The sequence below is a fragment of the Lates calcarifer genome, linkage group LG21 (assembly GCF_001640805.2).
Source record: "Lates calcarifer isolate ASB-BC8 linkage group LG21, TLL_Latcal_v3, whole genome shotgun sequence".
In the NCBI taxonomy this organism is placed as follows: Eukaryota; Metazoa; Chordata; class Actinopteri; family Centropomidae; genus Lates; species Lates calcarifer.
The window spans coordinates 5,622,648-5,645,030 of NC_066853.1; the positions used below are offsets into that span (position 1 = coordinate 5,622,648).

The 22,383-nt window shown below is 41.7% G+C and overlaps 1 protein-coding gene across 1 annotated transcript; it reads left to right on the forward strand.

The window, feature by feature from the left end:
• Positions 1 to 13: 13 nt before the first annotated feature.
• On the forward strand, positions 14 to 15,351 carry igsf5b (immunoglobulin superfamily, member 5b). Its single transcript, XM_018662066.2, is given in 11 exon segments — positions 14 to 164; positions 1,325 to 1,389; positions 2,998 to 3,303; positions 6,848 to 6,975; positions 7,919 to 8,084; positions 8,657 to 8,706; positions 8,708 to 8,780; positions 11,721 to 11,745; positions 12,492 to 12,580; positions 13,551 to 13,615; positions 14,611 to 15,351. Coding segments are annotated over 10 exon segments (1,059 nt in total). The 5' UTR covers positions 14 to 164; positions 1,325 to 1,343; the 3' UTR covers positions 14,722 to 15,351.
• Positions 15,352 to 22,383: the final 7,032 nt, after the last annotated feature.

A 22,383-nucleotide genomic window follows, 5' to 3' on the forward strand; every position in this document is an offset into this window, starting at 1 on the left:
GTTTACATCTGCACAGGGCAAAGTTCCCCCTCAGTCTGGTAATATTTAACGGGACAGTTTTGGGTGATATCTCAGTGCACCAGGTATGGGGAAGAAACAGCATCGTTGACATGCATCCACTGTGTGTGAGACTGGTTGCTGATCCACAGAGACACCAGACCCAGGTGAGTCAAGACAAACACAGTGGGATTTATTGTTATTTATTGTAAACTTAACCTGGACTTCAGTTTTATTCAGGAGATGCTACTTTCTGCCATGTGTGAAAGAAAACTTTTAGAGAGAGGTGCAGTGCAGCAAGTTACTTATATATAAGATCTCAGTGATTTTACTTGTTAACTTGGTGTTTTTCTAAATGAGTAATAATACTCTGACCTGAATTTTTCTAGGCTGAAATTGTTTCACTTTGACAGGATAAAAGTCTTTACATGTGAAGTGAAGTGATTAGAGAGTACAGGATGTTTCTTCCATGGAGTTACTGTACAGTTCTATCAGTGGTCAGAGAGACCAGAAATACACAGTTAACAGATGGCTTTATAAATGTACTAAGGTTTGTTCAAGTGCAGTCACATTTGCCGTAAGTTGCTTTGACTCAATGGTAGTTAGAGCATGATGCATTGATGTATTTATGTTAAAGTAGACCCTGAGTTTAATGCTTTTTAAAAGGCATGAGAAAGTTGTACTTGGGCACAGCTGCTTTAAACTAAATGTTAGTCAGCATGCTAACATCCTCAGTGCTAACATGCTGATTCAAAGCAGGTGTATTTACCGTTTTAGCATAGCATGTTAGCATGCTAAAAACAAAGCACTTGAAATATTAAACATGTGACCTTTGATTGTGTGAGATGAAAAGTCAGGGGATCATAAAAGTTGTTACAATTTATCCTGAGGGGGACATGAATATCAACACCAAATTACACGGCAATCCATCCGACGTTTCATTTAAAACCACAAACGTGAAACTTATGATGGTGCCAGAGGGAAAGTCAAAGGATCAGCAAAGTCAGTAAGATTCATCCTCTGGGAACCATGAATGTCTGCACCAACTTTTGTGCCAGTCTGTCTGCTACATGTTGAGATATTTCACAGCATAAGTGAAAACTTTGACCCACTGCTGGAGCTGGAGCAAGTGAGGGGATCACTAAAGTCATTAGGGTGTATCCTCTGGGCAACATGGACATCTATCCAGTAGCTGTTAGGTGATGTAGCGGACCAACAGACGAACACTGCCATCACTAGATCCATGCTGCCAGCACGGATAAAGACCTGAGATTATGATTAAATCTGCCTTCATAAATATGGAATAATTCAGTTATTTTCATTTCAGGGCCACCCAGCATTGAACAATGGTGCTTCATCTGTTGGTGATCCTACTCTCATGCCAGATTCAAGGTGAGAGTTCAGTTCGTAACAAACACAGCAGCTTGTTTGACTGGAGATGAGTCACAGAGGCCAGTAATGTGCTCGTATTAATGGCCACATTCAGTGCCGTGGTGTGTTTGAGAGTGGAGCCCTTTAGATTAAACCCACAGACAATCTAATTAGAAGGCCTAATGATCTATCTGCACTTTATAATTAATTTTCGTCAAAATGGCTGCCTATCTAGTTAACAGTAAGATGTTGCCAGTGGCCAGGGGACTTCAGAGTCACTGGTTCATGGTCCCAAAAGGAGCGTGCGCAAATTATGCTCATTAGTCTGCCATTCTCTGATTGCAATGAAAAGAAATAGCTGTATAGGCTGGCCTAGATATTTCTCAGACCTAATTTCCTAAACGGATACATAATTTATGACTCTGCATGCTGGCTGTAGAAGGTAACACGGTTAGCTCACCACAAACAAGTTATACATCTCCCCGAGTACTGTGGCATAAACATGTTGTGTTCATATTTCACAGTTTTCCATTAATATTAATTCCTTTTCTGCTTCATTTGTCAGCAACAGAAAGCCACAAAGATCTGCTGGAATTTAACTGAGGATGTGTGCATTGACTGTGTGTATGTGTCTGAGTGATGTTCAGAGAGTCGCTGAAGAGTAGGCCCTAATAGTTAGCGTACAGTCGGTTATGGATGTTTCCTCAAAGAGTCTGTTCATTTATTTTAGCCCTAATCATGCAACCAGTGTAGCTTTATCAAATTCTGCAGGTTACTGTTAAAATGTTTACCCTGCAGAGTGATGTCGTGGCCTGTTGCTGGCAGCTACAGATGAATTTACACTCTCCTTTTTCGCCAATATTTATTTCCCCTAAATCCTATTTGCCCTAATTCATCCTCCCCAGTTAAATCACCCGTCTCCATCTGGACAGCCACAGTAAGAAGCAGATTTAGGGTGTTGTGCTGTCATTCTCCTTTTTTGTCTCTTTATCCCTTTCAGGCCTACTTCATTCCTCCCTTTTTTTCTCCTCACATTGCTTTCATTTCATCTCTTACTCACGACAAAGTTGTCTTGAAGTGATACACACTGACACCTCTGTCATGACAAGATTTGGATTCCAGACAAAAAAGCAGTAATCCATATTCACTCTGTCCATCCCTCTGAAGTTTTGACCCTCATTTGACTCATGGAACAATGAATAAAACAATACAACTGTACTCTTTATTTTTTCCGTGCGCCGAACAAACTGAATAAATCCATCTACTCACTGGTCACTCAGTCTCCTTCATATTTATGATTTTCCTTCACCTTGTGTAACTTCAATCTATCCTCTGACTGTGAAATGAAAACTCTGTCTGGATGTTTTAATTCTGATTTCTGCAGCAAATGTGATCTAGCATCGTATGAACCAAACAGACGTGAGTGAGGTTCTCATCTCAGCAAGAAAGCGAATACGCTCATTTCGCAAAATGTCTCAAAAAAACTATTCCTTTCATGGTACTTCAGCAGCAGTGTTAATTAGTGGTGCTCCTGTGATTTGACTTGTTATCACTTATTTCCAAAACTGTGTCAGACACAAGATTGATGTCGCTTCAAGTCACAGTGTTTTATGATTTTCTCACCTCCAGCAGTTGGAGCTCAGATGAAGCTGTCACCTGAAAAACTAACTGTCCTGCGAGGGGGTGAGGCCCGCTTTACCTGCGCTCCCAACACTGAGTGGACCGTCATGGTGTGGCTGCTGAACGGCAAAGCGGTGCTCACCATCTCAAAGGAACACGGTGTCCTGAGATCCATCAACACTACTGTGACAGCTGAGAACAAGAAGGGAGACAGCTGGGTGTTTGTCCTGAAGAGCACAGAGAGGCACAACCAGGGACGAGTAACCTGTGACCTCCAGAACATTGACAGGAAAACAGCAACCCTGCTTGTACAAGGTCTGTATGTTCACATGGCATTGAATGTTTGTGTGTGTGTGTGTGAGTAAGAGAGAGTCAGAGGAGGTATTATGTGTATGTGCATGTGCGAGTTACCTTGATTCATTGGTGAAAGAAGGCAGCAAAGACTGTGTGTTTCTGCTGCAGAGAATTTCAAAGGCTTTTTGTGCAGCCAGCTTCTCTCAGGGATACTCACTTTCTTACAAACAAGAGTGCACACACACACACACACACACACACACAACCAAGCAGATGGCAAGTCTCTTGAAAATCATTGCAGTGTGATAGAGTGCAGAAATACACTGAATTTAACCTTGACAAAGCAAAAAGCAGCATGAAAAAAAGAGGTAAATGAAGGGACTAAGCAAAAGTTGTGTAGCTGCTTTGATTCTGCCCACCCACACACTGCTGCCTCTACATAAAAAAAAGAAAGAATGAACATGAAGAGTCATAGAAAGAAAGCCGCGGCATTCAAGGGGCACATCTTTATTAAGTGCCTTTGTTTTAATTAGTTTGTAGAGTGGGGTTCGTAGAGGGAAAGTTTTCAGCTTCTCAGTAAAAGCAGCTGTGCCTGAGTGATCAATCATGGTGCATATCAAGAGTGGGAAATCATCTGGGTCTGTGTAGTGAAGTACAGTTACCCAGGCATGTTTGATGGTTCTTGTGACGTTGTTAATGACAGTGCGGGTGGTGTCGAGGATGGGAATTGATTGGCCCCCAGATAAACATACCAGGTGGAAAGTGCTGGACTCCATGCCAATCAGAACAGGCAGCAAAAGAAGGATTTACAGGCTGCAGCTACAAGCAATCTCCTCTCCTCCCCTCATTTACTGTATATTATGCCGATGCTGTGCCAAAGGGGGTATGCCGTGTGAGGACTCGGGACCTGATAAGAATCAGTTGTTCTCTGCAGTTCTGATGGAGCAGCTATCTCGAGCTGGAGAGCACTGCAGTGTGAACCAGCATTTTAACAAGTGGGACTTCCCCTATAGTAATTACCAAAGAAAGAGCACACAGCCAAAGCCACTCAGAACAATTTCTTCACTTAGTTTGTCCATATCACTCACAAACATTTTCATTTACATACAAATTAGGTAACAGTCCAAAATGATTAGTGGGTGAAGGGGAGGTCAGAAAAGTTTTTTTTTCTGAAAGGAGGGAAGAGCCTTAGAGTTTCTTGGGAGAGCAGAAAGGGGTACTTTCAATTTTTTTGTCACCCCAAATTTCTATTTCAGTCTTCACTTGTGGAATTAATAAAAAAAGGATCAAACAATCACAGATAGGATTTTGTTTGTCCTGCCAGCTTTGAAAAACACAGAATGTACATGGATCTTCTTGGATATTGGTGATTAAATGTTATCACATTCACTCAAATCTGCATCATCACAGAAAGTTTAAAAAAAAAAAAAAAAAGTTAAATGTGTTATATAGAGATGGCTTGTGTTATACTTCAAGTATAGAGAGTGGCTGGTACATTCATTATTTTGTTGTTTGACATAAATTTAGATATTCTGTGATAATTATTACTACAGAGATATATTAAGGTTTAAAATTAGATCTTAAATTCTTTGTTCTGTTTCTCTTTTATTAGTGAAAATGAGTGCTCCATCAAATTGTACATAGATTTTTGGAGAAAATATTGGATGGTGTTGCAGTTTTTTGAATCTAATTCAAAGACAGGGTTCCAAGAAAAATATGAATAACTTGATTTTTACAGTCCCTTAGTCCTAACTGACAAATCTGGGAAGATATTGACCATTCGACAACTCATTAAATGTCTTCGACCTGTGCTTCGCTTGACCTCATCATTCAGCTTATTTGCATTTACAGTATGTACAAACTGAACTGAGAGCTCAGCTGAAAAAAAGGAAAAGAAAATCAGCGTGGAAACATACTCTGCAAAAAGTGAGAGGAAACAAAACCAATGACCCATCGTCTCCAATATATTATGGAGAGAGCCCTCATTGCTGCCAGTGCCACAAATCCCCACTGACATATGCAGCCATTAACAGTAGTGTATGGTGAATCAGGCCCTCCAGTGTGGATGCAGAGGATCACTATGGCCTGACATAGCCTCTGAATTAATTGTGCATCCTGGCACGCCCAGTTAACAGTCAGCAACTCTGCCTGTGATTTGTGCACTGCGGCCTCAAATATACTGTTGGAATGGAGCCACAAATCCACACAGAGCTAGTTGACTCTGTGCGCTATCATCCACACTCCCTGCTTTAATTGTCCAATATGAGGATGGTGTAAATATGAGCACACACTCCTGCTCGCTCTCGCTGCGCCCTCTCTGCTTATTTCTCTCACTCACTCAAGCTCAAACACACAAACCTTTCACTTGATTGAATCAATATGCACTTTTGAGTATACTGTAAACAGGATCTGCAGATGGCTTAGAGCTGCAGAGTAGGAGAAGTCTTCAATATAAATCAGACAAGAGTGAACATGCATGGGGTAATTGTAGAGGAACAGTGCCCTTCCTCATTGGAAAAAATTCACACCCACACATAAAGTGCATGTGTCATATACTGTTCCTGTAACACAAGTTGCATGCACACACACACCAATCCTGCGCACATGTACAAGTCTTTAAACGCTGCCCTCAAAGTAGCAATTTCCCTCTGAGGACCCCTGCTGAAAAATCACTGACATTAGAGTTAGCTCTGGGCTCTCTGCCTCACACAGCCTGCCGCAAAGTCTTCAGAGTTTCCCCACAGTGATTAACAAACCTTATGATATCTTATTTCAGGGATCACTTAGGTTGGAGCTTCAGGAGCGAGTGCTGATGTCGTTCTTTTTCTACCCAGATGTATCAATCAGCCGCAATCGCCCAGAACCCCTCAGTCAGTGCAAACGAGGCTGCTGGGCCCTCGCCAACCTTTATTCACTGGTGCTGAGATTCTCTAAAGAGCAGCTGGAGTCCACTATCAGAGCCGGTCGCTGTAAGAAATGGACGGTGAGATGTTTATGACACCAAATCAGGCATCAAATAAAGGGCCCTGGAGAAAAGGGACAGCCAATAATGCGTACAAAACATCAGAGGATTTGAACCTAAATCAACACAGACGTGTCATTCGCTCAGACAAAGCACAGAAGCTTCTGTAATTATCTTTCTGTCTATAGCAATTGTCTCTTGCATTCACCGCCTTTCATTCTGCCAGACAATAGACTTCACATATGAGATACTGTATCTCCCAGGGCCTTAAGTGGCTTATTTGGCTGGCAGGGAAGGAGATGAAGGGGAAAAGAGGAAAGCGTTTGTCAGGCAACTGAGACTTTGAGACACGTGATCAATCACCCGGGGCGAGTGAAATCCATCTTGGTATAAGTGAACAGGCCAACTGAAGAAGTGATGCTCATCAGCGGGTAGATACACGCATGCGGCTACATGAATTTTAAAGGAGGCCGTTGATGAAAATCAGTTTTGTCAGCATTTATAAACTCACTCACACTCATACATAATGCAGAAATACACAGGCATATACTGTACATGTGTGCGGGCACATGAAATGAAGAACATTAATTCTTCTGATTGCAGAAAAGGGCAGCGTGACACTCTTTGGTGATGACAGGTTGGCTTTCAAGGGCCACACGGTGCTGTTTGAATGCCAAGCGGCAGGATGGTACCCTAAACCCAGTCTGCAGTGGGAGGTGGGTGACAGAAAGGTAAGTACAAAACTGCTCTGAGGATAGATGATGTTGTACGCTGTACAGATTGTAGAACCCTTTGAGGCAAATTTGTGATTTTTGGCTGACCTGACTGCTTTTTCCAACTGTAACTTACCCCAATACAATGTACCATAATATATGGTTTAGATTGTTCAAGGAGGCGATAAATTACATTCAAAAAACTTTTCTTTATTGTCGCTCTCTAAGCTTAATAAAACATTTTACTCACAGTAAAAACAAACAAACCCTGCACTTTCTTCCTGTCCCTTTTGGAAACTGTCAGTTTGGAAACTGCTTCTGCTTCTAGAGGGGATAAGAGAAGCTGATTTGATTGACTGATCTTTACTGAACCTACTTATAATGTACTTCTGCTCGCAGTACGTTCATCTCACTCCAGCCCTTTGTCCAGACTGTGTGGCTCTGTGTGTCTGGTAACTAAAAGTTAATCATGAGCGCCACCAGTCAATGCTTGCACCCTATTTTTATTCTTTTATCTGTCTGCATCAGAAATCATCTGGTCTATGAATTATAATGTCATTATATCTGAAAAGACATGTCTGATATGTTTCTAGTCTTCTATCACAAATATCTAAAATGTCAGCAGATGATGTCAGAGTGGTAGTGGTGCTGTCCATGTAAGCTGTTCTTACTCTTGTTCCTTAGGATGAACCAATGTTAACAAATCTGAGACCATCACCTTCCAAAAGCTCAGCTCCTCTAAACTCTTCTTTTACAACTTATACAAGTCTGTCAGAGATGGACTCACCCTCCGTTCTGTACAGTAAACATTTGTGGGTGAACTGTCCCTTTAAGTTCAGCTCTGTTTGGAGTATTTACAGAATAACTCTGCAAAATTCTGACAAGCCAGGAAGCAGACATCCCAATCAGAATATACTGTAAATGATAATAATCCTCCCTCTCTCTGGGGAATGGTGTGGAGGTGAGCCAGGGTGAATACAACATCAGCAGTGAAGAGTCGGGGAAGAGCCTCTTCACTGTGAGCAGCAACCTCAGCGTGACGGCAACAAAGAGCTCTCATGTGTGTTGTCTGGCCTCCGTGTCTGCCCTCCCCACACCACTGAAGAGCAGCGTCCGGCTGACAGTGGGTGAGACTAAAACACAACAACCTTATTTTACATTAAATAACGTGCACATGCACAGAAATGTGCATGAACTCCTGGTTTAGTTCTCTGTCTCTACATTTCTGTGTGTATTAATCTGTCTCTCTTGTGTGTTTCATTTTATTCTCTCCCTTTTTTGGGGTGTGTGTGTGTGTGTGTGTGTGTGTGTGTGTGTGTGGGGGGGGGGGCTTGTGATTCATCACTCAGCATTATTATTTGAAGAGGAGAGTGGGATAGAAAGTCGCTGCCAGATCAACACTGCATGAGTTTGCAGCTGAGGTTGCAAACCTCTCGAAGGCCCCACAGCTTTAAAAATACAAATACTGTGTTATTATCTTAGTAATGTTTACTTTGAAGTTGTGGTTGTAACATTTTCTTGAAATCCACTCACAACAGCTTCCTCCAGGAAACACTCTCTACTACTATTGCAAATTAAAGCAGGAAATTAAACACAGCTTTCTTTACACTATGTCTGCAGATCTGTAATTGAATTGCAAAGTAACAACACTGCTTCAGCATTTCTTTCCCAAAACACTGATGTGACCCTCTCTCCTCAGTTTCAGAGGTGGTGCAGGACTGCACGGTCCCTCTGGCAGTAACGGCCTCCTCTCTCTGCTCTTCTGCTGCTCATCCTGCTCTGCATCTGCATTGTCCTCTGTTGCCGACAAAGGAGACAAGCAAGTAGGCACTTTTCTCTTCCTTAAATTGCTCTAGGTGAAAAAAAAAAAAAAAGTCACTTGCTCCCCCGCCTTCTCCCTCCTCCTCCTCCCCCCTACACCTTTCCAGTGCAGAAACTGTGATTAAAGGATAATGAAGAAGATAGGTGGTTACACGCTGTGACTCGCCACTGCCCCATGCCGGCCTTCACCAAGGGCACGCAATATTTTTTCTGACAAAGGTAGAACATTAGTTGTCAGCAGAAAGCTTTACTTCTCAGGAAACAGTGGCAGCAAAAAAGGTTAGAGTGGTATGTGTATGACTGCAGGGTTGGCAGTTTGAATCCCAAAACAACGGGGAAGATCAGGACAGGAAGGAATAATGACTACTGATCCTCTCCCTGCAGCAACTACTGCAGAGGAGCAAGGCATATGACCAGTTAAACGGTTTGTGCAAAGCAGCTAAAGCGTGTTTTTTCTGCTTGAGCATAGAGATAATCAGATGCAGTAAATAAAAACAGCTTTTAAAATGTACTTGCACATGTAATTTTGGTCCGTTTAGATGCTGGTGTGGTCCTTACTCTCCACTCTACCACTGATATCAAAACACTGCCCGCCCACGACTTGTAAGCTACAGTTTACAGGGTGAGTTTTGTCACTACGTTCCCCTGCTGGGCCTCAGCCTGCCGGCTCCGCTGTCAATCAACCATAAACACTGACACATACACGCTCACAGGCTGAGAGGAAAAGAGATATTTGTTCATATTTCCCTTAACTACTAACCATAAGTTTAAAAAAGCATGTTAGCATTATGTTTTTCTGCCTCATCTGTAATCACATCCAGTACACAGTGCAAATTTCTGTCTGTGTTTCCCTGGGCTATTACAAACTGGACAATTACGGGGCCACTCACAGTGAATAATAAGTCACAGAAGAAAAGAAATGTGGTATATCTTTGTGTTTTGTTTGTTGTTAAAATCACCTGGTTTAAAGTTTGTGCTATTGTACTTTCAATAATGTTTTATATGAAGTAACAACCAAGTGACAGTTGTTCCAGTCCAGCAGGACCAGTGGTCTTTCCACTGCTGGTGTTTGATTTAATAAAGCTTGCTGTACTTTCAGTGAGCCTCCCTTGCATAAACAAAGGGACTGTGTCTCAGTCCTGGGTGTATATCTGAACCTTGTTAGTGACATCAGTGGGACAGGCTGATAAAGGCCACTGAGATGTGAAGAAAAGTTGACAGTTGTTTGGTGGGAATGTAGCTGCCTTGGACAGGCTATCAACCTGTTTGCTAAAAAGATTACACTGGCAGAAACTGTACCTTGGGGAATGTGAGTGCCCTGACTCACACCTGGTTCCTGCCAGATGAGTCAGGTGCCACACAGAGCGGGTGCATCTTATTACACAGATCTAATGGAAGTCAGACAGTTTGCTCATTAGCCCTCTTGTTGAGAGTTAGATCACGAGATCAATACCACTGAAAACCAGCTGAAACCAGCAGTTTGTTAGCTTAGCGTAAAAACTGTAAACAGGGTAGGTAGCAAAAACTGCCTACATGTTATATCTAATTTACTGTTTTTATTCTAAGGCTTTTGTACAGATTAAACAGATGAGATATAACATGTTAATCAGTGAGGTTTAGATGTGTTTTTGTTTTGTTTCCCTGTTTCTGGTCTTTATGCTAAGCTAGGCTAACTACCTTCACCTATCTTCTCCTCATCAAAAAGGCCACTGAGCATAATTCCCACAATGCTGAACTACTTCTTTAAGAGAGACGAGTTGAATTTTTGTTTTTAAAGTCGAAAGGTGACTAAGGCAGTACCACCTCTTCCTTCACAGCCCTCCAGGTCTCAGACGGGTCAGAAAATGCTATAAACCCACTGATAAGGGTTTAAAATCACCACACAGTCAGACAGTTTTACTGCAACTCATTTAGAGCTCATAACCCGACCTAGGATATTTGTGATGTGGCCGGACTACTTGTCTCCTCTCCAAGCAGAGCGGTCAATACCTTGGCGAGTTGTCGAAGTAAAGCGGTGGAAAAAAAGAGTCCGGCCAGGAAAAGCAGAACATTGCAGAGATGTTTCTGGAGTGCCATCTCTGAGGGGATCGTTGTTCTAGCACAAGGAGGTGGAGCAGGCCTGTTTGTGCGCGATAACAAAAAGTGGCCCTGAGTCACACATTTAGAAGTCAGCGTAATCCCTGTGACTGATTCTGGACCATTGCAAATCATGTCCGTGGTTTAGAGCTGAGGGATTATCATAAAGCAGGTGTGACCTTTCTCCTCCAGCAGCCGATTCTGTACCTGAAACGTCTAATACCTCCTTCGCCATCGTCCTTGCTTCAGTCTGGTACCTTTACTGTAACATCCCTAAGCAAGTTAAGTTAACTTCACGAGGATGTTTCACATGTTAGAGGATGTGGCTTCCTTCCAAGTCACTAAGCTTTTCTTTGGGTAATCCACCTCAATGGGGAGTAATGTATGCTTTGTAATTATTGGAAAAATGGAAGGGATCTAATATAGTCACCCTCAAAGACTTTGGCCAGCATGACAGTGGGGATTTAAAATATAATGACAAAGGCAATTTCTCTCCCTGTAAAAGGAAGAGTTTATATCTCTCCTGGGGCAAGCACCATCTGCACCATTGTTAAATTGTTGTGTTTTCGCCATGGCCAGGAGGACCTTTGGCAAAGATGACCATGAAGCCGTGTTGCAAATACTCATTAACACTCAGCTCCAGCTTTCTCTGTCGAATTGCAAACTGACTGGAGGCTACAATATTAGTGCAGCACCCAAAACTAATAAACAGCGGGATATTTACAGCTTTCATATTGCTGTGGATGCAGTGAGTTAGCACAATGCTTCTGTGGTCAATGCAGTGAAAATGATAAAGTTAGCAGCTGATAGCTCATAGTAGTTCTGTAAACTTAGTGCCTCATTTTTATTTTTTTTTTACCTTTCAGAATCAAGCCCGCAGGAAGCCATATGGTAAGATTTAAACGCTCTTTTTCTAGACTCCTTTTGTTTTATGAGGCTATTTTTAAACAATGAAAACCCTGTATTTTCTTCACTTTTCTAAACTAAAAAGAACTACAAGATCAACTGTGGAGTTTTATGTGAAAGCGACTTTCTTGTGGAGAAAGATGCTGCCATTAATTTGTGACAGAAGCAGAGACACGCAGTCTTGGCTGCACTGAGCTTCATTTATACTTTACATAAGCTACTATAATAATGAAGACTCAGCGTGAATCCCCGTTAATACATAGAAGTTATTTCTGAGAACTAGTGGGCTTTTATTGTTCCTCATTATAAAAGAAAAGTGGAGACATGAATTTGAAATAACATGCTTTAAATAGCTATTACATTTTGTAACAACTTAATTAAGATTCAAATTGTCATTAGCTCATTTAAGAAGACTCATTATCATTATATTTGTCAGCATTTTTCATGCAGCTGAAATACATTTTATAGCTTTTCCATTGAGCACGCTGCAGTGAGAGTTGAGTACTTTGGTTGGGTCTAATAAAATGCAGTGAAAAATGATGATGATGTTCATTTTTTATCTGTCAGAGCATTTTATGATGAAAACAATGCAGCCGGCCTTTGATATACTGCAGTTTTGTGAGAAAAGAAAATAGTCTGTTCACAGCGGCACAGCCTCTGACAAAGTGGCTCTGCCATATCTCAGCTAAAGGTTATCTTTTCCATTGGACCGCTCATCTGGGCATTTGCAGGATCGACCAATTGGTGGCTGGGAGAAGCCCGGTTGCTGGGGCGACAGGGGGGAAGGTCAACCTGGGATACTCTACTGAGGGCTCCACAGGTGAGAAAACAACATACAGTTCAGCTGGACAAACCTCCACTACAGCTGTAAAACACAATAACACTGCTGTCAGTAATAATCTGAGGGTACAGACAAATATTTCTGTTTAATCTGATAAACTGCAGCATTAAGTTACAGTAAGTCACTACTTCAATATTTCTGCTGAGGTTTTAATAAGGTTGTTTAAATTATTACTATTAATCAACAATTACTTGATGAAATACTGAGGTTTTTGTTATGATTTCAGCCTAATATGACAGTTTTATCAAGTCTGTAGTTTCCTCAAAAACCTTTACAGTGGATATTTGTGACAAATCTCTGCACTGCGTTTTCATGTGTTAACTTTAGATCCTCTGCTACAAATTATGTCTGCTTAATTACTTGATTAATACTTTTGAATGCATGCCACAGTTTTAGGGTTTTATTTAATTTCCAGACTAAATGAAAATCCACCAGTTGTGTGATGTAAAATTGTGTAATTAATCACACTAAAATTAAAGTTTAATTATCATTATTATTATTATTATTATTATTTTCTCTTTTCTCCACAATGTTAATGCAACTGACAGAAATTAATACAGACATGATGTTCATTGTGATAGATTACACAACATCATTTCAAGAGTCTGCCAATATATTTTGATATTTCACAGAAATTAGTGGAGGTCAATTAATGTCTGGAACGATAGAAAAAATTACATAAGATTTCTAAAACAGTGCAGCATAGTTTACAGGATGGTGAGCTGTAATATCAAGTGTACATGATTTGTGATAAAAGGGCTGATTTGGTCTTCTGTTTTCCACACAGAAACATTTAAACTCTGGTTGCTGTGTTTACTTTGTTCACATCTCTGAGCCACTAAATCGCCTGAATTTCACCGAGGTCTACTTTAAAGTCCAAATTTGGCTGTAGCTGATCAGAGCAGCTGTGCAGTTAGATCAGGCTAAATCGCTGTTTTTCACCCTGCAGATGCAGATTACAGCGAGCGAAGCATTGAAACTCGTAGCCAGATGGCCTTTGTCAGCTTTCGGAAGGTAAGATAGAGAAAGAGAAGGTGGGAGGGCTGGGAGACAGAGAGAGAGAGAAAGAAAAAGACAGATAGAGACAGAAATCGACTGAAGCTGAATAATACATCCAGTCATTCTGCAGCTGGAGCTCCTGCTACCTCCTCTCATGTTGATGAGAGGAGGCGGGAACTGCACTGCTACACTGTTAGCACCTCAGCTGGCCTCCCATCAGACAACTCAAATCATCCATCACTGGGTAGATCCAAGTTTGTAGAGCACTTCATGACTCTACAAAAAACCCTGTTTGTAGCTTACAGGGCACGTCTAAGTGGCTCCATCACTACTGTGGTGTGTGATCTAAATACTGTGATGATGTGCAGCTGCACACGTAGGAATAAACATGTTTTAACCGACTCTGTCCCCTGTAAATATTGTCATTGCCCTAACATGATCCTACACTGTCAATGTTTATCAGGCAGTCGTGCCTCAGGGACTTTTCCTGTCCTGACCTGTAATTGACTAATTGACTGTCATATTGATTTTGGATAACACACTGTATCGATACCCTGTGTAATTTCCCACTGTCTAATAAAGAAAGGTGGAGGGACTGGTGCTCTGGACTGGTTTATTTAGCCTCTTTTCCCAATTACCTCTGATGTGGAGCAGCTCTGACTCGAGGTCACAAGTTCAGTTCTGATTCACTGTGTGTGAAGTAATGAAGCAGTGCTTTAAGTTTGGTAATAGGATTATCTTATCTGGAGGAATGGAAGGTAGAAGACTGCCACTTTGAGGCCCTTAAGGCAATATCTGTCTTCCAGCTGTCTTTAGATATGCCTGAGGGTGATCGTACACTGGACTTTATTGGCAATTACGACACAGAGAAACACCCACAGTGTCACGGCCACACTCAGGACAGGAATCTTAGTTTGTAGCTTTCTCCTTGTGACTGTTGTCCGTCTGCAGTGCAGCAGGAAACTACCTGGTGTTTTGTAACTAAGGGCTAACTGTGATGTGATCTCCAGGTCCCTGATGTTGTGCACTCCAGCAGCCTGTCTCTACACAGTGAGAGCCAAGCGCAGGTGACTCTGTCAGAGCGAGACTCCCAGAACGTCAGGAGGATTACCACAGTCTAAATGTTTATCATGATGTCATACATGTTGCATTAATGAAAACAGTATGTCATTGTGATGTGTAGTATTTACAACTGAGCAACTCACCTATGTTTGCACGGTATAACTGAATTTTTTGTGAAGTGAGAAGCTAACGTTATGTGACCTTGAGCTGTGTGAGCAAAGATATTATGAAACTTTAAATGAGTCCTCATAAATGTAAGTTGTATTTTTATTTTTAATACATGGCTTTTTTGTGCATTTCTTTAAATTGTAACTGTTTGTTACACTTTACACTTTCCATCACAACTTGGGTCTTATGTTTATCGTTATGTTTATCGTTTACTCTGGTACAGTATCATGATGAGGAACTGAAACAGTGAAACTGCTTAAAAAAAAAAGTATATTGACACACAATGATCAGACAGGTTGTAAACCAGCCAAAAGTTTAGTCAGGTGATTTAACCACTTTGTTTGGAGGTAAAACATCATGTGACCACTGTGCACACGGCTATGGAAAGTAGAATAGAGGTCAAGTAAACTGGGTTGTTACGTGAATGTACCAAATAATTTGGTGAGTACAGTGTTATCATCGCTGATAGAAACAAATGGCCAAAATTACAAAATTACTGTAATAAAAGTTGTTGCACTAAACCAGAATGATCCTTTATTATCTGTACAGTGTGTAATACTTTCACTGTTTTAAACCTCCTGTTATGGACGTCACTCTTAGCGCATGGCGATCTTGTCACCAGGTAATCTGACACAGAAATATGGAGGATTTCAGGGGAACTGCTGCATGGTACTGGACTGGTGGGGTTTGACATGACTTGCTTCAGTATCTGCTGATAACACTAAATGATTTTCCTCTCACCTGTAGATATACTGTCATCCCACAGTACCTCACACTGAACTGAATTGGAGGAATATCACTATCTCATGACCCAAGGGAGAGTTTCTCCTCATCATACTGCACTGTAGCGCTGTAGCTTGTGCAGCCATTTTGGTATAATCCTGTTTTCAGGAAAGCTTTAATCCATTATATGTCTCTTTTTCCATTTCATACATGTGTGGTGGCGTCTCAAACTCAATTAATTTCCCAGCTGTGGTAAGGAAATGGTTATAAAATGCAGCATCAGTGATAAAGGCTGGAGTGCAAATTAGCACTCAATGAGAACGTTGTGGTGGCGAGGCTGTCTGTGTGTAGTAATACACAGAATAACAGATTTATCTTTGCATGAAGTGGGTGATATAACATTTGCATTTCATAACAGTAAAGGATGGAGTTGAGTGGAGGGGTGGAGATGGAGGTATATGAATCTGTCAGACACTCTTTAGTTTCACCAGTGTTGCTGTTATTAAAGGAGCCGGCCTGCATTAAAAAGATGACATGCCTAGTGCTCGTGGTCATGAAAGGACTCACAGGAATGTAACACACTGCTGTACTTCATGCTCCATGCATTATTTTTCACATTTATGCAACAATATTTGACAGTGAATTACCTAATTAAATTATTTATTGGTTGATGATGTCAGAAACAAGTTGTTCTGGATGTCATTTGTCACCTCCCACAACTACAAAGGCCTTGAAAGAAATGGCAAAGCATGCAATCAGCAGGAATGGGAAATACTCTTTCATTTCACTTAGGGCCAATATGCAGACCTTTTTTAGTTTCAGACCTGATTTATCTCTGCTGGCAACCTTGATGAGCTGAATATGACTGCAATCCCAGAGCATGACAGAATGGCTAAATCTCTGCAAACACAAAACTCTGCTGAAAACAAATGCAGTCATTTACACTGGGCTCAGCTCTGAGGTTGTATATTATCATATAATAATGTAATGTAGTATGAAAGAGGAATCTACAGGGTGGCAAGAGGTCAGGATCAAGAACGAGGACAGCTGGCACTGGAGGTGTACACAGACATTAATCTGTTTTATGTATTTCCGGGTGAACTGGTATCATTTATATTGTCACCAGCCAGATGAGAGACACAAGTGTGTGTTAGAAACAGCTCTTTGTGTCCATAGTGTTGAAGGCATCACTATCTTGGCTTTCCAGCATCTTTCAGAAAGAGAAAGACTGTAGGAAGTGAATAAAAGGCATATACAATAAACACACAGAAGTTGATATTTCGCAGAAATCTCCCCTTGTCAATTATGTAGTGACAGCATGCATGCTTGCATTATTGAAAATAGCACGCTGACATAGTTTCCTGCTATTCTCTATCACCAGATGGCTGACACAGATCTTCACTTTGGAAATCACATCTCGCCAGTGAATGTGAGGAAAGTGTTTGTCCTCTCTCTCTCTCTTTTCCTCCGTCTCCTGCTAAGCTTTCATCGTCGCTGCCTTCTGTTTTCTCGCCTGGCATTCAAGCGGCAGGCTATTAAATAAATTAGGTTTCTGACAAAGACAGGCGCAAAATGAGAGGGCTATTACATGACCTGCCTTAGTATTTTGTTTTCCAGCTTAACCTTACCCTTCCCCGGGGCTTACTTAGGGCTCTCCATGGGTGTCAGTTACGCTTCACAAAGTGGTGTGCCTGTATCGTTTGGAGGCATCTAAAGCTCACGGGGCCAGCCAGGCCAGGGCTGGACAGTGTCTGCCTTTCCAGCACTGAGGCTGTAACAAGGTCCCTCACTTTCACCTCCCATAACCACAGCACATCCTCTGGACTCCCTGTCACTCATTCGCCGTCTCCCCTGCTCCTCCCGTCTGTCACTGAACCGATCGCCTCCTCACATCACTGTGTGACACTACAGTTACACTGCACATGCTCAGTCTCCAGTGCCGCTCTAGTGCTGACTCTTACGTCAGCATATAAACTTCTTGAGTCTGCGAGGGACCACCTGTCAGTACAGCAGGTATCTCCTTCCTCTCTGCATGCATCACAGAAAATTACAGAGTGGAACAGAACCATCAGGGACGACGGAAGAGGAGTCTGCTGCTAGGGTGCAGCTCCCCAGCTACCGCCACAGTTTTCTGTTGGCAATTAGCAAGAAGCCGCTGCTCTCTCTCTTTTTTTTTTAGGTGTATGGATAAATAAATGGAAACTTTCTCTAATGGCTCTCTGGAGTACGACATGATGTCTCCAGTGGCTTGTTATATTCTGCTTTCCACTTCCTGTTCGTCAGGGTCCATTAGCAGTCCAGTCACTGCTCTGCTGTAGGAGAAGACTCTGAGCAGAGCGAGGACATTAAAAACACACATTTACAAATATCTTAGTGCTGGAGTAGCATCACCTCCTGTTTCTGTTTCATGCCATTTTAAAGGTTGAGGCTGGTGGCATTGTATATTTTTTGTCAATGTAAACAAACACCATGAAGACCAAAACCAACAGTCAGTTTCTCAGTCTCACAACACTTTCCACTTGTTCATACTGAAGACTAAATCTGACACAAATATATACGTTTATTAGTAAAAAAGATGACGTAATTTCATGAAACAGCTGGGCACTGTAGTTTCTGGAACTATTTTCATCTGCGGATTAACACACATTTGGCTCTCTAGCATGTGGTGTGTGACTGTAATGATTAAAACGATGCTGCCCATGTTCCCGGCATGACACTCTGGCTCACTGAGGTGCGTTTAATATGTTTGGACAGTGAAGGTCTTCAGCCCAGATGAATAAGTTACATCAGTCTTTGGATACGCAGGAAATGCTTATTAGGATTACACTGTATGTCAAGAATAGGCTCAAATTTCTGATGGGTGAAGAGAAACAAAGGTTACTTTGCTACTTTATACACTATACATTAAGAGTGTGAGTGGGTTAATAGTGTTTTTTTGTGGGGGCAGGGGAGTGTTTCATCCCAGCACTTCACCACTGCTGTGGTACGGATGCCATTTATTTGGCACCGTTGGATCTTGGGACTTGGGATTGGACGAGCTTGTTGTCACTCAATCTGACAACCAAGGAGGATGTGTGAGCATGACACGATCATTATGGTGAATATCATACATACTGAATCCCATCCCATCTGACTGGTTACCTGAAAAGGAGCTACAGTGATGACACTAGTGGCTTCCTGAAAAGTTCAAAGATTTTCAGCTAGAACCACTCAATGGTGAAGCTCTGATGCTGGGTGCAGCGCTTTTTCCATAGGTGGTCACATGTGGCCGAGTACGCTCTGTCCTCAATGGGAACAGTTGAAAAAAAAAAAAAAAAAAAAAAAAAATGCTGGTGCTCAAAAAAAAAAAAAAAAAAAACCCAAAAAGAAACTCCTCACCTAAGCCTAAGCCTAAGCCAACACAAAGGTGGTGACACCTTTGTGGCTCAGTTATCACTGACCTTTGAATACATGGGGCCACAAGGACTCCTCTGTTCCTCCTCCAGCATGAATATGATAATGGAACATAAACCCTGAGAGCACTTCATCATCAGCTTTATAAATATTTATTCATGCACAGCAGACCTCAGTGACACATAAAAGCTCCGCCGCTTCAGAATGCCACTGCGTTGATTGACTTGAATTAAATGGCCCCTCTTGGCAGTGGTCAGGGCAAATTAAGCAGTTCATGCTTTGTTTGGGCTCAGGAGGTCCAGCACTGGTAGAGCCCCACTGATGAATAACTTAACACCTCCTCTCATTATTGAAAGCCAATGCTTTCAAGAGCATCGTCCTGCTAAATTACAGGCCTTCAAAAGTAACTCTGTGCCACTGTATAATGTGTTCAAGAGCCATTACCAGCAATTGAAGCTAAAATCCTTGACATGACCATGTTAGCATGGGGTTCTCTTTATTAGCTTTTTAATGGGATTTAGCAATCATTTGCCTGTTAATCACCGCAGAGCACAGTTAAGAAATGTTCAATGGTATTTAAAAAATAGAAAAATAGATTATAATAGAGTTACTTTTGCATGGGGTTCCTGTGGCTGATTAACTGGCCTTGACGGGCGGTGCAGCAGGTGTCAGCGGTGGCCGCAGTCTGCAGCTCAGCTGAGCAGAGCAATTCTTATGCCTCTGAGATATTTCCAATCCCGTCCAGTCTCTCTCCCTCACCTCTGTGAGTGTGACTCACTCTCTTATGTTGGATCATATTCATTTTTGCCACAAAAAACCTTAGTTCACTGACCTGATGATTTTCATGGCTCGCCAACAATAAGCAGTTTTTAAAGTCGGTGTAAGGCAAATTCAAATGTGTTATTTATGTTATAAAATAGTTCCTTAAAACATGTGTGAAGTCTGTAAACTATGTATCACTGCATTGTGGAGTTGGACGTTTTAGTTTTCCATCAGTTTCATTCTCAGGATTTTATGGGTGGGGCTGAAACAGTGGCTCGATGACGCACTGGAGCCACCACTCAGCATAACCCCGCCCCAACACTGTGACTGTTATAAATAGCAGCACTGTGTTAGCATCAGCGCTCCTCTTGCTTGATTGCAAGTTAATGTAGGATTTGCTAGCAGGTTATGCTGCCGTCCCACAAATTTGTCTTCCCTGGATGCCAGAGTTTTCAGAACAGCTCAGTCGTTGCCTTATTTTGTCACACTGATGGAGAGCTGAGGATAACACCACCAACACCTGCCTCTGCAGTTTCACTCCGGTTAGTTTTATACACTTTGATTGGTGGCAACGGGAATTCACTGACTATCACAAAGTTAGATTATTATTAGTGTACTATTACTGTTTTACACAGACTTTAAAAGTTACTTATCTATGACTGGACAAAAAAGTTTTTTTTTCTAGTCAAACATCATGGGAGCCAAAACCTTTCAAAACATAATACAGTAGTTGACAAGCTGCTTGAATCAATTTTCAGGTACAGTACATTAATTAAAGCATAAAAAAAGAAAACATATTCATTTATACTACTTAATATTTGGTGAAACCTGAGCAGGTTGAACCTGGCAGTGGCATGTGTTACTGTTACTGTTACAGTTACAGAATCTGTAAACTGTTACTACAGTGTGCCACAGGTAAAAGGAGAAGCTGTATCTGATGTCTGATTTTTAAGTTTAAACGTTTGCACTGATTTAGAAAAATTTAGTTTGTGTTGTGCCATTATTGCCATAACTCTACCGAGGGTGAACTGATCAGTCCTGTGCAAACTCCTCAGACCTTTTTGTTGTTTTTTTTTTTATCATGTGTCCTGTCCTGCCTGTCTGTCATGGATGGGCTCAAATGGCAACAACGTAGGCAGTGGGGGGTGAGGGGTTGCAGTTCAGCATGTCAGCGCTTCTGCAGACCACGTCCCCTGATAGCGCTGTCCTGATAAATGATATCCAGCTGTCATTGTACGGGCACCCAAAAAGACTTACGCGCCAACTCTCTTGTTAGAGAAAGCACTTGTCGTAAAAATCCGGCTCTGACTCGTTGCTCAATCTGACAACCTGTACGGTAGCCTGGTAAAGCAATCCCCACAAACACACAGAGGCTTCCTCTCTGCCATGTACTGGACATCACTGGTACAGTTAGTGGACAGCAACTACAGTAAAGCTGAATACAAACAAACAACACCAGGCGCACCATCTTAGTCGGACTATGAGCACATATTAAAATGGAGAGACTATTAAACTATTACAACACAAGGAGGACGTACAGAGAAAACTCTGGAGCTGCTGGAGGCTACAATGCAATAAGTTTTCCTGTCCAACACTAATAATATAATGAGGAATAAACAAGTTATGCCATTAAGTTAAGCCATTAAAATAATCTGAGGTCCAGAGTAAATTAAATCCAGACAGAAATATTTAGTTTCCTGTTATGGGTGTGCTGACCTTTTTTATACGTTTGTTGAGCAGAGAAGATAATATTTTTAGAGAGGGAAAGGATTTTAAGAAGTTTTGGATCATGTCACAAACATAAAACAGGAGCTCTGTTGTGTTTACATGTTTGTGGATCTGCCGTGGTGCAATTACGACGGTGCATCTCTTTAAACACTGCTGGTGCAAGGAATTGTGGGACTGCATTCTCTCCTTTCCTTTCGTAAAGGAAGGTCCAGTGTGGGAGGAGGGGGAGGTTTCCAGCATATCTGAAGCACCACTAGGATTAGACTGCTTCCCCTTGTGATCTACTTCCTGCTGGGGTCCAAGCGCCAAAAGACTATTTCTCTGAATGATTAGACTTCTGGCATGTCAGAACATTTAATTGGCTGTCTTGCTGTTTCTAATGTTTCTCCTTCTCTAGGTTCTGCTCTCATCTGCAGTATCTGTGGCAACATCTGGAGCTCCAGCTCTGTTCTGTTCAGACTAAATGCAGTGGTATCACAACCTCACCAGGTGAAAATACTAGAGACACGTGTCAGTTTTTGCTATTGCCATTAGCGATGACAATATATCAGTGGTAGAATGAAGTTCTGCGTGTAAAAAAGAAAGTGAAGAAAACTGGTGCCTCGTGTGATCACTGCCTAGCAGCATATGAAATTCGATTTGCCACATCTGGTTGAGTGCATACACCTAAAACACAATATCCAATGAGAGCAGTTTATTAATGAAAGCTGGAGCTCGCCCTCAAGTGGGAGCTGTTGCGGTGAGTTTGTCAAACAAGTGCAAGATGTATGTCAAAAGCTGTTAGAGTGAAAAATTAGCTGACTTTAAACAAATAAGGCTGCCGCTGCAATATTCTAAACTGCCATCAGTTATGCAGTGAATGCATTTGTCACATTGCTGCCACTGATTTGTGTGTTTCAGTTAAAAAAGAGGGAACTGCTCAATTGCCTCCTAATAGCCCAGAGGAC